The sequence below is a fragment of the Puma concolor genome, chromosome C2, assembly GCF_028749965.1.
Source record: "Puma concolor isolate L17-30 chromosome C2, mPumCon1.1.hap2, whole genome shotgun sequence".
Taxonomy (NCBI): domain Eukaryota; kingdom Metazoa; phylum Chordata; class Mammalia; order Carnivora; family Felidae; genus Puma; species Puma concolor.
The window spans coordinates 101373525-101390907 of record NC_141675.1 but is presented as its reverse complement, the minus strand read 5'-3'; the positions used below and the strand labels follow the sequence as shown (position 1 = coordinate 101390907).

General features: G+C 48.6%; 1 protein-coding gene across 1 annotated transcript; it reads left to right on the top strand.

The window, feature by feature from the left end:
• Positions 1-2842: 2842 nt before the first annotated feature.
• On the top strand, positions 2843-16403 carry TAGLN3 (transgelin 3). The gene is made up of 4 exons (XM_025913380.2): positions 2843-3179; positions 4326-4500; positions 14047-14149; positions 15920-16403. Exons 1-4 carry the CDS (start codon positions 3000-3002, stop codon positions 16059-16061), a joined length of 600 nt encoding a protein of 199 aa, XP_025769165.1. The 5' UTR covers positions 2843-2999; the 3' UTR covers positions 16062-16403.
• Positions 16404-17383: the final 980 nt, after the last annotated feature.

Genomic DNA, 17383 nt, shown 5'->3' with positions numbered 1-17383 from the left:
AATAATATTCTCAAAAAACACAGGCAATAGTAATACGTAGCAATATAAAATAAAAGCGATCTGTTCTGAGTATTCAATATTTGTAAATTACTTAAGTATAAACTTACATAATTCAATTGCTTATAATGGCTGAGTGACAAGTGGCTCTCAACAATCCTGAAAATGTAACCATGGGCACTTGCAATCAGACAACTTTATGGTCTAGAGCTTGTCTGACATCCAAGCCTTACTTTTCTTCCTGTGCGTCTCTTCTCTTTAATCCTATGCTTTGTTGACATTAGAACATTTGCGCCTGCCTAAATAAGCTGCCTTTGCCAGCCATGTTCCTGACGCTCACAACCCCTCTTGCTGCAACCCATCCACCTGACAACACCTCTCCCCCTTCACCTGGCAAACACCCATTCATCTTTTGAGGCTTAAAGTCATCTCCTTTATAAACCCTTTTCCCAATCCCCTACCCCCTTCCTCTGAGCACCTTGTGCACGTTGTTAGCATGACACCTGGCTCGCATTTATTGTTCACCAGTTTAACTTTGCTACTAGACCATGTTGCCATGTCTCATGCATTTTTTTGGTACTCAGATACATAGGCCCTTTAAAAAAGTTGTTGAAAAAATTAACTATAATACTAGCAGACACTCAGTAAATGTCGAGTTGATCCTGTATCTCCCAGGGACCAAGCATTGTTTTCTCAGACAACTTCCTGTGGATTGCTGGACACTTCTTACCTACTCCTTGTTGTGGCTCCCGCTCTTGGCCACTGTATCCTCTTCAGAACCATGAGCTCAATCATTCACTTAAAGTGTCGCAGTTACTTTCTTACAGTGGAAGGGAATGGGTACAAAAGATCTGTGAAAGAAAGAAGAGAGAAAGAAAGAAGAGAAGGATAGAAGAGAAAGAGAAAGAAAGAAAGAAAGAAGAAAGAAAGAAAGAAAGAAAGAAAGAAAGAAAGAAAGAGAAGAGAAAGAAAGAAGAGAAAAAAGGATAGAAGAGAAAGAAAGAAAAGAGAAAGGAAAGAAAGAAAGAAAGAAGAAAGAAGAGAAAAAAGAAAAAGGAAGGTAAATGTACATGTACATCTTTCAGAATTGTTTTTAGCTTTATATAACAAGCCAGCCTCTTCCTTAGAGCAATTCCAGCCACAGAGAAAGTAACATGTCTTTTGTTTGGACCTCATTGACCTTACTGCTGCCACCCAAGATGCAACCCAGTAACTTCCAATATTCTGCTGACAATTTCCCTGCTCTAAGCTCTTCCCCTAAGCCCCAAGTCTCCAGAGACAGTTCTGCCGTCTTTAGAGCTTCTTCAACCGATGATTCCATTCAGCATTAGTCAGTCCTTTCTGTGCCTTTTTCTAAATCCACTGCTCTCCTCAAAGCTGATTCTCTCCCAGACCTTTATGTTTCAAAATTCTCTCTCCAGGCCTTCAGCTACTGACCACAAAGTCTTTTTCTCAGGCATACTGCCCACATGTCTACAAAGTGATTACATTTTCACTAGTCCAGGCCCCAGTGGGTAGGAGATTCCTCTCCATACCTGTATTATTTGAGATGTCATTCCCTGCCTAGCTTTCAACCAATTTTGCGCAGGGACAAAGATTACCTTCCTGTGCACCAGAATTGCTTTATCTAATGTGCCCAAGTCAACTGGTTCCAGGGGCAAGAATTCGATTTGATTCTTCTCCAGCACAATACTTGGCATAGTTAAGCGCTCAAATCATATTTGCTGCATGAACCAAAAGAACAGATGTTTGAGTGTTTTTCTCATGAAAAGGACCCAGAGCCTCCCACAACACCAATGAGACTTTACCCCCAAGTCACTTACAGTCTAGGAAGACAGATTGCCAAGTTCTTGAGCAGTTATAAAAATTTCAGGCCAACTTAGATCTAAGTTGATTACTCCTCCGGTCTTGTTTGACCAATCAGTTACCACAGTGGGGCCTGACAGGTCCTTGACTAAAACACACAGATGAAATGGTTACATGCTACCAAAACCTTTCACTCCACAAGCTCTTAGTACATTGACAGTGAGCTTTGTTTCTTTATAGAACATGCTCTTAGTATCTTTCTATTAAAAATAGCACTTAAAAGGTTCATTCTTTGGATAAGTCAAACTGAGGCACAACAGTTACGGCCAGGATGGAAGTTTCCAGCTGAAATCTGGCTGGCAGCTGAACAAGTTAATGGCTGCAGCTCTCAGCCCCTCCCCTCTTGTCCAGCCAGACAACTGTTACCCCAGGGCAGAGGGAAAGTGGTCTGGCAACTCCTGACAGATGGACAGCTGACAGAATGGACCCTCCCCTAGGCCCCAGGCCTTGTGCAGCTGTGCTCCGGCCTTGTATACAATCGGCTGTCTCCCCCAGAGGAGGGGAAAGAATTGTGCAGCCAGAAAGAAGCTCTCAGCGGGAGGGAGGTGGGCGGGATTGACTGACATACGAGAGGGCTGGCTTTTTGGAGGGCTCTTAGCAACGGCCCCGGTTTGACCCTCCTCAGCTAGAAGAAAATCGAATCAGTGTACCATTCTTCCAGGCGCCATGCAGCATCAGCAACTGAACGTCAAGGCGGCCTTCCTTCCTTCCTGTTAATTACCTGCTCTCTCCCATTTCAGGATCCCCGTCTCTGCAAAGTGCTTCTGGAGAGGGGACGCCACGACCACCACCCAGCCCCCTTGCTGCCTGGGGTTTCAGCCTTGATTGTGAGTCCTTGTACATCACCTCATCTCATCCCATCGATAGGCGGGACCGAGAGGGGCGTTCCAGCCCCCCTGGACCAGCAGGGGCTTTATTCTAGAGTCACTGGCGCGTGGCTGCGCTTTCCCTTCGCGTTGGTAGGTGAAACCCCAGTGGCTTCATTGGCTCCTTGATTTAAACCACGCCCGGCTTTCTGCCCGCTTTGCTGCTGCTGGGCCAGGCCGCCCAGCCACGTCCCAGCCCCCGTTCGCAGGGAGCCGGGCCGCTGCTGCTATTGTGTGGATGCCGCGCGTGTCCTCTCTTCTCTTCCAGAGATGGCTAACAGGGGCCCGAGCTATGGCTTAAGCCGAGAGGTGCAGGAGAAGATCGAGCAGAAGTACGATGCGGACCTGGAGAACAAGCTGGTGGACTGGATCATCCTTCAGTGCGCCGAGGACATAGAGCACCCGCCCCCCGGCAGGGCCCATTTTCAGAAATGGTTAATGGACGGGACGGTAAGGCCGGCGGCGATCTTGGTGGCCAGGGCAGTGGGTTGGGAACCCCTCCTGGACTTTCTCTTCTAACAGGAGGCTGCAGGTGGAGCTGCGGCTGCCAAACTCTGTGTCTCGCGGGGTGGGAATGGAAATGCCTTTATTTCTTCGGGGTGGAAGGTCTGCGCTCCCCGCACAATTCCCTTCCTAGCTTAAGGACTCTCCACCCACCTGAGACATGGCAGCTTCCCTGGGAGTTGTTGCCAAATTAAAAGCCCTTTTTGCTTTCTCCAGTGGGAATAATCAGATAAGGATTTCCCTTAGATTTCTCCAGACTTTTGGTCCATCAGCGCGTGGGGGGGGGGGGGGAATAATTATTCCTCCCCCCTGGGGAATGGGTTAGTTACAAAGTACAACAAAAGAAAGGGTCAGAGAGACTAACCACCTTCCCATCCTTCCCCAAGCCATGCTGCCTGGGGTGCTGGATGTCTTGAATGCATGGGTTCTCAAGAAACCGAAGGGAATCCTTACTTGGTAACTGCTTTTCTGACCAGATGCTCTTGTGCGTTTGGGGGTTGGAGACTGCTGATTCGAACAAGCCCATCTTTTCCCCGCAGGCTGTGATTTACTGTTACATAACAGCTATCCTACGTTTCTGTTGGGTCGCCCAGGACTTGGGTTACAAGCATCTAGGAGGAGGGTACCCGGTTCAGCTCTTCTATACCTCATTGGCACATATGGGTTGAGTTATTGAAGGCTGATTCTGATCTGCCCTTTGAGAGAAGAAATAATATTCGATTGTATTATTTGACCTCTCCTCCTTCCATTGAAAGTCTGGAAATCACGGGCTCATCACCACACATTGTTCCCTATTTGTAAACATTCTTTCCCTCCCCCAGAGAAAGGAAGGGAGGAGCCAGCAGGGAAGGGGGTTCCCAGGATGCAGGACCCACTGTAGCCAGGAGCAGCCCTGGGAGTGAGGCCACCTGGGTCTCTGGGGTTTGGCCTGGGAACCTGGCCACCCAGCCCGGAGCCGTGCCTTCCTGGGGCGCAAGACTTGCCTCTGCCCAAACCCGGAAACTGTGCGCTATAGGCCTAGGACTCACTTTGCATTAATGATGGATAAATACAAAGGGAAACACTGATTTTGTCTCCCCTTTCTCTCTTCAGGTCCTGTGCAAGCTGATAAACAGTTTATACCCACCGGGACAGGAGCCCATTCCCAAGATCTCAGAATCAAAGATGGCTTTTAAGCAGATGGAGCAAATCTCCCAGTTCCTAAAAGCTGCAGAAATCTACGGTGTCAGGACCACTGACATTTTTCAGACGGTGGATCTATGGGAAGGTAAACAGCCCTCATGCCTTTGGGGTTATTCCCCCTCCCCCTCCACTTTGGCCATCTCTTTGGGAAACCTGTTCACAGTGTTCTTCCTTATGCCTGTGTGTGCCCCTGTGGGGGTGGAGGGTGGGGGTGGAATGGGGGTTATCCGCTGTGACCCCGGGGCACTGTTAGCTTACCGCTTTGTGATATTCTATTGACAAGGCTACCCTCCTCTGAGGGAAGGCGCACCCTGGGGACATGGCAGGGGACCTCAGCAAACCAGCACGTAAACAGAAGCCTCCATGGAGAGAAAGCTAAAATGGTTACATGGATGCCTTTCATTCCTGTTACCCCTCCCACAACGCGTACTCTTTCTGAACAAATGGTAGCTACTGGAAGAGAAGGGGGGGGGTTGGTGAGCGTGCTTCTGACTCACCGGCAGCAACAGGGCTCGTAGACAAAGCCGCCTGGTGCGGTCTGTCATTCAGTCTGAGAAATCAAGAACACCCCAACCTTTTACGAAACTATTATCTGAGGGCTTGGTGACTATCCCTTCCAGATATATATTCTGCTCAGAAAGTGTGAAACGTGATTTTTTTTTTTCTTTCACATTTGTGAATTGACTTGTGAGGCATAAGTCTTATGAGGCATAAAAGTCAAATCACATTTCTGGACGTATTTGACAGTCCACCATTACTGGGGGAAATGGTGTGAATGGAGACACGGCCCAAGAAGTTGGGACCTGTGGTCATAGTGCTTAGTGTTCCCCTGGGCCCGAATGTGTGTGCCCATCCATGCAACGGTTCCACGCCAGGCTGGCCAGGCACTGGAGCTATGGAACAGTTCAAGCAGGCCTTCCAGGTAGGCTCTGCTCGCTCATGCTCAGTCCCTAGCTGTTATCAGTGGTGCGCCCAATAGGATGCCCAGGGCAGTGACCCAAATGGCCCCCCTGATAGTGAGGAGGGGGTAAGTTTCCTGTGATCGGGAGACATGGTATTTCAAGAGGTATTTAGATGATGGATGAAACAGATTTCTAGCAGAGGACCATCCTACTAAACAACTTCTAAAGAAACAATTGCCTCCTTAACCCTTACACCCCCTTCTGTGTCAGGCAGAGAGCTGGTATTTCCTGTTTCTCTCACACGTGAGTTGTTAAAATCCCAAGACACCCATCACGTAACCTGTGTTTTGCCATTACTGAGAAAGTCAGATATCCAGACCTTCAGGCCAGGCCATTGGACTTCTTGGCTACTCACTTCCAAATCTCATGAATGTCACAGTTGAGACTTGGTTTCTGCTCTTTAGACCAAAACGGTGATGATTTTCCCAGCTAATAAAGAGAGCCCCTGCCTATTGATATCTCCCCGTACCGTAGGCGTGGAACAAGTACTTTACTGTGTAATGCCAATTAATTCTCCTCCAGTTCTATGAGGTGTTATTAATTTTCCCATTTCAAAGAGGATGAAGCTGAAGCTTGTCCATGAGTACTTGTACGCATCGTATGGCCTGTAATTAGCAGAGCCAGGGCTCAAACTCGAACTCTCTGAGGCCAGAAAATAGGGCCTCAACTAGTCTGCCCTGTCATGCTTTGACCAGGAGGCTGTTTCCTGTACCTGCACCATGAGTGTGCTGGTGAGTCATAACAGGAGGATGAAGAAGAGAAGGAGGAGGAGGAGTCAGTACTGTGTGGGACAGAAGGGTGGAGCCCCTGTATTAGGAGTTCATGTGAATAGAAGGGTGAGCCCCCCCACCAAGCGCAGGAAGTATGTAGGAAGAGAAGGAAACTGGAAGTCTGTGGGAGATGTGGACCCCGAGCTTGCTTCTCTGTCTTTACGCGACTGACGATGTTTTACTTGCCTTTCCACTTTTATCAGAGATCACGCAGGTAAACTTTACATCCCGGAGGTGCTGGCAGTGATGAGGAGGGGTGTAGGGAGTCCCTGATTAACAGAGCAGGGGGAGGTCTACACCACCTATCCCAGCCCTGTGTGTTCATACTTCTTAAGGGAGAGGGAGGTCAAGAAGCATGAATGAGACTGTGGTCACCTAAGGTAGGGTCGTGGACAGGTGGGCTCCAAGCCAGGTTAATACTCCTAGAAAAAGGAAGCCAGGCAGACACGGAGCCAGGGCGAAAAGGATGAAGCTTTAAAGGAAAAAAGGAAGGGGATTCACTCCAAGGGTGGCTGACCGAGTATAGGTAACCATGACTGACACTAACAAAGCAGATGCCTGGGAGTGTCCACGGCCTCCCGTGGGCCCCTTCATGGGAGGACCGAGGTTCTGGAAGAGTCATTCTAAGGGAGGGGGCCTCTGGATCACTGACCGAGGCTTAAGCCAGAGCTGGTTACCATACGATGGAGCAAGAGGTAGGAAAGTGGGTTGCTTTGGGCAGAGAAGGGAGGGGCGGGCTTGGCCTTGAGCAAGGCCAGGGTGAGACCCAGGGTACTGAGTGAGAGAGGCTGGGCGCTTCCTGCCAGAGCCAGTTGTCGCTCGTGTCTGGGGATGAGCAAGCCTGAATCAAAGGGATGCTGCAAGGCAGGGTTGGCATGTGTCAGCGTGAGGGTGCCCGTGTCTACTCACACAGCTATCAAGCTGGCCGTTTGCTTAGCTTCATGCCGCATCCCCCCCTACTGCTCCGACGGTGGTTTTCCGTTTATTCCCATTCCCTCCTGATGCCACGAACTGGGGGTGTTGTGGCTGTGGCTGCTGCGGGTCCAGCCCTTCTCGCTTGGGCACTTCTCTTCCTCCTCTGCAGGCACTTTATGCTCAACAGCTCTCTGCCCCCTGCCCCCCATCTCCCCCGCTTGGCATCTTCCCAATAGGGTTCTGCTTGCCCACGGCTGCCCAGTGACTCCATGTTGCTCTGAGGTTGCAGACAAATGAAGCTGCAGGAGGCCAGGCTTGCAAGACGCCCTCCCATTTAGGCTTCAGTTAGACAGGCAGGGGCCCCAAATGGACCCATTATCCTGAAACCCCTGTTCGATGCACAGTGAGATGTTTGGAATGGACTTAGGAGCAACCAGAATAAAAGTTCCTGGGCTTTAAAAAGGAACCTGGGGCTGAACAACGGCCCAGAAAACAACCCAACCAAAGGATATTAGAGACAGAGCTACTGAAGTTCCTCTGGGAGGAAGCTGGGCGTGAGCAATCCCTTTCAGGGCTGGGGAGGAAGCTGGGGCCACTTAGGGCCCTGGGAGAGGACTAAAGAAGTCTTTCTCTTGCATGAGGGCAGGTGGATGCTGGCAGGTTCCTTCTGGATTTGTGGAGGGTGCCGGGAGGGGGTGGGAGTGGGGCTGTCTCAGCTGCCTATGACTCAGGAGAGCATACTGGAGCTTAGACGTCAGTGTCTTTTCTGTGGAGGGAAAGTGAGAAGGAGATGAGGGAGGAGCAGGAAAAGGAAGTATGTGTGTTTGTGTGTGAGAGAGACAGAGAATGAGAGAGAACACGGGAGAACTAGGGGGTGTGCTGGTCAGAAAGACTCAAAGAAAACTTACCCTGGAAGGCGGTACAGCACAGATTTCTAAGACCGCCTGGTTCACATCTCTGGTCCACCACTTATCAATTAACTTTTCTAAGCTTTGATTTTCTCAGCTATTTCACAGGGTTGACATGGGGATTAAAGGGGATGATGCATTAGAAGTTGCTTAGCAAAGTGTCTGGCAACCGTAGAGCATAATATACGGTGGCAAGGTAAACGTTACTACAGTCATTGCCCTGTCCCTTTTTAGGACAAATTGAAAATGAGGGTGGCGGGAGCAAGGCTGGAAAGGCACATATTCTGCCTTGGAACAGATGGACTTCATTAATGGCTTCATACAGAAGCCGGTAGTGTTGCCTGGATGGCATTGGCCCTCTGTCTGTCGTGTGGTGCCTTCACTGCATCGGCCGTCCTCCAGTATGGAGGGGCCGGCTTCACGGGTCACCTTCTGACTTTTTTCTATCCTGTCGTCATTACCCTCTTGACATCTTTCCCCAGAATATATTGCTTTGCCAATTCCAGACCCAGAAGATCTTGGTACAGTGAAAAGAGCATGAGTTTGGAGTGAGATAGATGGGTTGGAGCTCTTTAGCTACATGCCAACTTTGTGAACTTGTTTCAGTGCTCAGCTACTCAGAGCCTCAGTTTCCTTCTCTGTAAATAAGTCTAGCACCTTCCTCGGAAGGTTCTTGTAAGGATTAAATGTGTAAAATGCCTGTGACCGTGCCTGGCTAATAGACACCTAATAAATGTTGGCTTCTTTCCCCCTATACTATAAGTCCATCAGCAACTACCTTTTGGTTTCTTTCAGCCACATGGTGAACAAGCATTAGACATGTAGAATTCTAGAATGTCAGAGCAGGCAAGACTCAAAGATCAATCCAATCTGATTACTTTTCTCAGGAGTCCTACTGACAAGGATCCTGGCCACATGGTTTTGCCCTGCCCCCCTGTTCCCTCTCCTTGATGACTAGGAGTCGAGGAAGAGTGTGGTTTATATTGGGGGGGGGGGGGGCGGGGAGTACCTGGCAGTCCAAATATATTCTCTGGGGAGGTGGCTCTATATGTGTCATTCGGTAACAGCAAAAACAAGGAAACATTTCACCCAACTCGAGAGACACTTGGGGGTCTTGTGAGGTACCTGTAGTGACTTGAGTCATCATAACGTGCCTGCTGCTTGCCGTCTCCTTTTCCGTCAGAACAGCCTCCGCCGCTCGTGACTTTGTTTGGCGGGTTTTTCCTTCAGCCGTGGTTCTCAACCTCGAGCCTGGTAGGTTTATGAAAACACAGCCCCAGTGTTTCTGAGGTACTAAATCTGGGGTGGGGCCCAGAAATTTGCATTGCTTACCAATTCATAGGTGATGCTGCTTCTGCTGGTCTGGGAACCTGGCTTTGAGAACCAACAGAGTGTCTGCAGAAAGGCAAGCGACAAAAATTTGTGAAACTCACAGAGCAAGCCCAGCCTACTGTCTGACATTTCTCCTTTGACCGTAGCAATATTTTCTCAATCTTGAGGAGAGAATTGGGGGCTGTGCCTAAGTTATTACTCAAGGAAAACAGAAATGATACCAGAAAGATGAAAACAGCCAGTATTCCAAGAGTAACACAGAGGAGTCAAGGCGGATAACAAAACAAAGTAGCTCTGAAGCAAAAGTTTTGACTGTAAACTGTGAAACACTCGTATTTTTTAAAACCACTTATTTATTTATTTAGAGAGTGAGAGGGAGCACTAGCAGGGGAGGGGCAGAGAAAGAGGGAGACAGCGAATCCCAGGCAGGCTCCCTTTATGGTAATAGCGCTCAAACTTTATGGGTAATAAGAATCCCTGGTTGGGGGGGCGGGAGAGCCTTATGGTGCAGAGCCCTCGGCCCCACCCCGCCGGAAGTTATCATTCAGTAGTCTGAAGTACAAGACCACACTTGGGGAAACACCGCTTTGTGCTAATGCAGGAAAGAGGGCCCCCACTCAGTTGTCTGAGCAAAGGTTTGCCAGGTTGAGTACAAGGGAGGCTGCTACACCACCATCTCATTTTTTATGATTGCAAGTCTAAATATCAGCCCCTCCTGTAAGAGGAGGCTAGAAGAGTCCAGCTCACCTGATCAAAGTGCTGAGCTGGTAATGCACATTTGGCCCCTCCGATTCCATGTGTCACTTCCCTTTTTATGGCCAGTGGTCTCACTTTTAGGTCACCACCAAGGACTCAGCATCTAGAAAATTCCCAGTCCTTCCCAGCAGTCGCTACTCCTTTTAGGACAGTCTTCTTCTTTTTTTTTTTTCTTTTTTCTTTTTTCTTTTTTCTTTTTTCTTTTTTCTTGGAAGAATAGCCTTGAGCAGTGTTTTCAGGCTGCCTTGCCAAAGTATCTAGGGTGTAGCTTTCAGGGAGCAAAGAGATTCCAAGCTGCTGGACTCCAAGCTGGCTCCCAGCTTGGATCAGAGCCCTTCTAATTATTGACTTTACCCTTTGACTTTGCGGAAGATGTCTCCGAAGGGAGGAGTTTTTGCTTAAGGAATAGCGTGTAGTACTTACCGTGTGCTAGACCTCGCAATGTTTTTAACAAGTGAAAACCCGAGTAGTGGAACAATGCTTGCCTCTCCATCTGGCTGTATCCGAGTCATCTCAGGAGATTGCTCCAGAATCAGAATTTTTAAGATTCGCAGGTATTTCTTTCTTTCTTTCTTTTTTTTTTTTTTAACGTTCATTTATGTTTGAGAGAGAGAGAGACAGAGTGTGAGCTGGGGAGGGGCAGAGAGAGAGGGGACACAGAATCTGAAGCAGGCTCCAGGCTCTGAGCTCGAACCCACGAACCATGAGATTATGACCTGAGCAGAAGTCAGATGCTTAACTGACTGAGCCACCCAGGCACCCCTCATTCTCAGGTATTTCTGGTAATCAGTCTAGTTTGAGAGCCACCATGCTTCTCAAACTTGCCTAATGGTGTAAATCACCTGGCGAGCTTATTACAAATATAAACTCCCAGGCCTCTCCCCAGGCCTACTGAATCCATCTCTAAGGGGAATGACCTCAAAATTCATATTTTTAAAGAGATGTCCCCCACACTATCCCATAAATAGTCCAAGAGGCTTGGGAAACCTTGTTCTGAAGTAGGCCGTGTTGTAGGCAGATGGTTATAAGATTCACAGATCTTCCTTAACCTCACTGCTCCTTTGGACATTTAATATGTGACCCCCCAGTTATAGAAATCAGCCTCTACAAATGGTCCCTTCCCTCCAGCAGCATGTGATCTGGGCTTCTGAACTGGCAAGAGAGGTGAGGCTAGAAAAAGGCCCTCTCACCATTTCAGCACTTTCGTGCTGGAGTTCATGAGGGATGTCTGTTAGAAAGCTGAGTAGACATGCCAGGAAAGCAAGATAGACAAGTTAGAGGGGCAGATTCCTGCTCATAGTGTTACTTAGAATCTTGGCCAGGATGAACTTGACCGGCACACTGATGGGGACTCTAGGCCCCAACTCTTCTTCTTGCTTTAACCTTATTTGAGTTGCGACCTGGAGAAATTATTCCAGACAAAAACGCTCAGAGACTTATGGCTCTTGGGGTTGGTACTGTTGAACTTATGGGGCACAAGAACAGTGACCCAGTTTTGTCCCCCTGTGCATTCCCTCTGGCCTGGTCCTCACACAGCCACTGCCACCCCTGCAGGTTATCTCTGATCACCAAGGAATGTGCCACCACAACCAACCTGCAGTGGGGACCCATGGCTGATGGTGGCCTAGTGGACTGTTTGTGGGCTTTGCATTCAGACACCTGAGCTAGAGCTAGGCTTTGGTTTACTTGCCGAGTGACTCTGGGCTCGTTAATTAACCTCCCTGAATTCATTTTCCCATTCATACACTGGAGGGAATAATATCAATTCCACTGGTTTGATACCATGTATAAAAATATCTGGCTTATAATTTATATCAAATCTCTTGCCTTGGGACCTTTCTGAAGGAAAACTTTTCCAATGTGTTTTTGTCAAATGACGCCTCCTTCCCTAGCTTCTTCTGCCCAATCGTGTAATTGCTTCCTTTCCCACCTTCCAGGATATATCTTTCCTTGCCAACTTTTCCCCCTCCTTCCTGCCTGGTTTCATGCCGTGTGTATGACACCAGCTAGCTCCCTGTGAAGGGGGCTGGGTATGTGCTAACACAACCTGCCTCTGCACCCGGGGCTCCAGGGTCATATCTGTGGCTGGGTTGCTGGCTGTCAGGCTGCACGTTCCCCCAGATCCTGGACTTCCTCGACCTGTGCTTTCCAACCACCAGAAACCGATTTCCTGTGTGGCCCTTGTACAGAGTAGGGTTGAATGGTATACTCTAACCTTCCCAACCCTCCCTGTGCTTAATTCTTGCTGTAAGTTCTCTTTAATGGCTCACTGCTTAAGAGCAAACCCTCTCTCCATCTCTTTCCACAGTGATCCCTCAGAATATCATCACTACAGCTCTATTAAAAAAAAAAAAAAAAAGGATTGTGTTACACAGTGACAATTACAGAAAAGCTTTTTATCTACGAGAAGTCATTCTAGTAACCACCTCTGGGTTTGCTCTTAAGTCTTATGATTCCTTGTGCCCTCCCCCACCCATCTGCTGCCCAGACACTTCCATTCTGTTCTACACGCCCCCCCCACCTCCTTCCCCCCCGCCCCCAGCACTGTAACTATCAGCTAACCCCGCCAGGCCTCAGGATCCCCGAAACCGCCCTGTGGAAGAAAAGTGAGGGAAAATGAATCTACTCTTTTTCTTTCCTTCTTTCTCTCTCTCTCTCTCTCTCTCTCTCTCTCCTCTTTGAATAGATGGACATCCTGAACTGGACTTCCTCTGTGGACCTGAATTGTTTATTTCATTAGAGTTCTACTCCAGTCTTGTTTACCATCTGCCTTTCTCCTGTAATTCTGTATTCCCCAGTGACCAAGCCGCAGCAGCACGGTGGGGGGGGGGGGGGGGGAGAGAGCACAGATGGTTCGCTCAGTGCAACGAGGGCCTTTTAGTATTTGCCCTTAACTTTTGCAGCTTCACCACCCCCCCAACCCTACCCGCCCCACTGAACGCTGCCTTCCTTGCTAACCCTGTGCCTTGAGCTTTGCACCCCACATCCCGTGCCGTGCACGGATCTCTGTCTAATCCAGGGGTGACCACGAGGTAGCATCTTTCCCAGCCCCGGGCCTGGCAGTCAGCTGGGAGGGAGGAAAGGAGAGAGGATGAGAGGAACAGGCTGACTTTCAGAGTCACTTGCCTCCTCTGTGGATTCAGGGTCACTGGGCTCCTCAGGGCATGCCCCCCCTTTCCCACTGTATGAAGGGGCACACCACACATCTCTCTCTCTCTCTCTCTCTCTCTCTCACACACACACACACACACACACACACACACACACACACACACACGGCAGCTATTTATTATTTCCATTTAGCTCCTTCCAAGCTGCACAAAATAAAGGGCCTATCATTTGTGTCACATTGAGTGCTTTCTGTGTTGATTTGCTTGCCTTCATTTGCCGGCCTCCAGCCCAAAGAGCAAAGTGAATACCCTTTGAATCAATTGAGTACGTCAAGTGAATACAATTTGACGCACATGGGTGATTTTAGACCCTTTTCACCCAGAGAAAGTAAAAGAGAGGAGCCACCTGGGGTTTGGCACATTGAATCCAGCCAAGCAACTCCTTTCCAGTTTCCTTTTCCCCCTACTCCCAGTCCTGAGGAAAATCGTCTTCTGCAGACCAGCTCGCAAGCCTACCCACAGGATTTCCCCTTGCCACAGTCTGTAGAACCCACAGAGGCAAGGGCCTCTGCTCAGGGCAGGGACCTACTTGTATCTGGGCTGACAAGTGCTTGGAATGTTTTATTCATTCGGCAACTATGAATGAGTTAGAAACTGGGCGAGTCACATAGAGACTAGCCAGGTAATTTTTTGTTCTTTTCTGGGAAGTTTTGCTATGGTTATCTTCGGGGCTTTGAGAAGTATTTGGTATCCCTCCTCTTGAATGGGATCGGCCTACAGCCTCCCATCAGAATTTCCTTCCCAGAGGACCAGCCCCATCCTTCCAGATTCCTTAGCCCTGACACATGCTTGGCTTTAATGTCTTTGTTGGCTTGTAGGGAAGGACATGGCGGCTGTGCAGAGGACTCTGATGGCTCTTGGCAGCGTTGCAGTCACCAAGGATGATGGCTGCTACAGGGGAGAGCCATCCTGGTTTCACAGGTAAATATCCCTTCCTGCCACCACTCCCCACGCTCCACTCGGCAACCGAGGAGGGTGATTTTTACGAGAAAGAGCATCTGGAGCGCTAGAGGCTATTTCAACACAAAGCACTCAGGGCCCCCACAGCTGATTCCCCAGGAACAAGGGAAGACTGATGCTGTCATTCAGGTCAACAGCCCACCCAGGGCAGAAAGGATTGGGGGTTTCCTGTGGGATACTGGGACCCTACGGCTCCAGCTGTGCTGTTTCTCCAGAGGCTGAGCAGGACTGACTGACTTTTCTCAGAGGTGGCTTGAGGTCTGAACTTGGTTTTGTTATGATCCAAGGAACCCTAAAGTAAACTTATTTACTTATTTATTCTTGAACTTAATGAAGGGAATATATGTCCTGGTTAATGCCTGTTGTCCCAGTGTATTTCTTTATTTTTTTTAAATGTTTACTTGTTCATTTTGAGAGAGAGAGAGAGAGAGACAGCACGTGCATATGAGCAGGGAGGGGCAGAGAGCAAGGGAGAGAGAGAGACTCCCAAGCAGGCTCCACACTATCTGCGCAGAGCCTGATGTGGGGCTCGATCTCACAGATTGTGAGATCATGACTGAGCCAAAATCAAGAGTCAGATGTTTAACCAACTGAGCCTCCCAGGCAACCCCCCAGTGTATTTATTAATAGCTGTCTCTTTCACTTTCAAAAGTGGCATAGTCTGGATAATGTATTATGTGGTCATATCAGTAAAGGATTTATTTTCTTGTCCTTGTTTTCAAGGGTGGGGGAAGCAAGGAAGGTGAAACTCCACCCAATAGCTCAGGGGGCCTTGGAGACAAAAGAGTACTTTGTAGCAGATAATTGACCCTTCATTTCCCTAACCTGGCTTTCTTTTTCTAGACAGTTATAAAAAGTTACCCCCTTGTGTCATTTTAAATGAACCTTGTCTGAAAATCTCCTAGATTTTGGCCAGTTGAAACTCTGCTTTTAGTCCCAGCTTTGCTAGTGACATATCGTGGTTTATATGACCCACAAAACCAAAATTAATTACTACCTGGCTCTTTACTGAAGTTTGCTGACCTCTGGGTAAGAGTAAGAAAATTTCCCTCCTTAACTCCTAGGTCCTACAGCTCTAAAACGGGAACATTAATCCTTGGCCCTACACAGGGAAAGGCCGAATGGGATTTATGACATGCTTTGTAAGAAGACCTGACTGTAATTTTCACAAGGGCTTGAGGTAACTTTGAGAGAGAGGGTGACAGGAAAGTTGTCTGAGAGTGAAGTCTTCAGAAAGGAAGCCACTGACTCTTTCGTGGAAATTCTGAAAAATCATCTGGGTTCTAAGGAGTGGAGAGCTCCTGTGTCATGGAAGGGCCTATTTGGAGTAGGGCTAGAGCTCGTGATAGGACCATGGCCCAGGGTAGGAACATAGCCCAGGATAGGAATAATGATCAGAGTAGGGCCATAGCTTTAGGCTGGGGCCATAGACCAGGTAGGGACTCACAGATCAAGGTAGGACCATAGCTCATGATAGGATTATAGCTCAGGGTAGGGCCTTGGCTCATGGTAGGGTCATAGCCCATGCTGGCCATTGCTCAAGGTAGGACTGTAGCTCAGGGTAGGATCACAGTTTCTATCAGTACTATAGTTCAGTATAGGGCCTGCTATTCTATTTGGTGGCCTTGGGTTCTGTTTGGTGACCCCAATAGAGTCTTTCTAACTACGTGTCTTGGGAAGGGCTTGAAAACTGTCAGAATGACATTATTCCATCTCACTTCCCCTGCCCAGGAAAGCCCAGCAGAATCGGAGAGGATTTTCAGAGGAGCAGCTTCGCCAGGGACAGAACGTCATCGGCCTGCAGATGGGCAGCAACAAGGGAGCCTCCCAGGCAGGCATGACCGGGTACGGGATGCCCAGGCAGATCATGTAAGATGCTGCCTCCTGCCCCCCCGTAGAGAGGACGAATGTTCCACACCACGGTCTCTGTGATAAAGAAATAGTTAGTCACCTTCTGACCTTCTCTTTCTCAAAGCCTCCCAGTTTCTGGTTTTTGCAAGTGCTGCATTTCTGCTGAGAATCCGCGTTGCCTACTGCTGCCACCTTGTGTTCATTTAGAACTATGCAAAGACTCCGCCTCCTCTTCCTGAGCTCCCTCTTTTGCCCAAGAGTCTCCCTTTGTCTGATTATTTATTTATTTATTTATTTGCCAAAAACTCCCCTCCTCAACTTATTAGAACAGACCTAATAAACAAATTAGTCTCGTGTCTTCAAACGTAAACTTCATTCTTCGCCGTAGGGTCTTTGCCACGCAGGGCTGGCCTCCGTCCATTCAGGGGGCCAGCAAGACGGGATGAGGCTTAAGCTGAAGGTGTACAACTATAGGCTCCCTCTGAGGAAGCCCTGATCAGGTTGTGTTCTGTGTCTCAGCCACGGAAGTGGAAGTTTAGACATAGTTTTGCCCGCTCTGATAGCCTAAAGCCAGGAGTTCCAGAACAAGGTCTTTGAGTCACTTGGGCAAAGTACCTACCTTGTGCTTATGATGCTGGACTCCGGGGGAGGGAACCCCGGAATGAGCAAGCCGAAGCCCCAGTTCTTAAGGGGCTCTCATATAGAGGCCCAGGAAGTATTTGCTGGATGGGTGGTTTTATCAAACGGCGGGTGACGGTCGAAGGAAAGAGCGGTTGTTACTTCTGTACCAGTCTTTCCCCTGCAGGCCGGACCCTGGGTCTGACGTCCATGTTGATATGGTTCTTCATAAGCCAAGCATTAGAGGCGATGTAGATTGCTCCCTTACACTCACTTACAGGGTCTAAATCCGTAAAACTGCTGGGTATTGCTGAAGACAGACATCTAGCTAAGATGGGAGAGGTTCCAAAGATTCTCTCATCCGTATGAAAACTAAGAAGGCCAATAAACTTGGAGACCACTGTTTAATCTTATTCTTTCCTACCAGTAGAAACAAGAAAAGTTTCTTTCCTACCAGTAGAAACAAGAATCACTAAAAGTGATTCATTTAGTAAGAAAAGAGATGAGGCCTTTTATCCATATAATGAATTGTTAATTAACAAGAAAAGGTAAAATAAATGAAACTATAGATATTGCCACCTCCTAAATGTTTGGGTGTTGGCTTTTCAGACCCTGTTCTCTGCAGTTCCAGGCTTCCAGAGGGATTTCTATGGGATCCCCATTGGGGTGGGCAGCGCTGCTTAGGAGGCAGAATCCCGGGTCCCCATTTGTTCTTCCGAGAGAGCA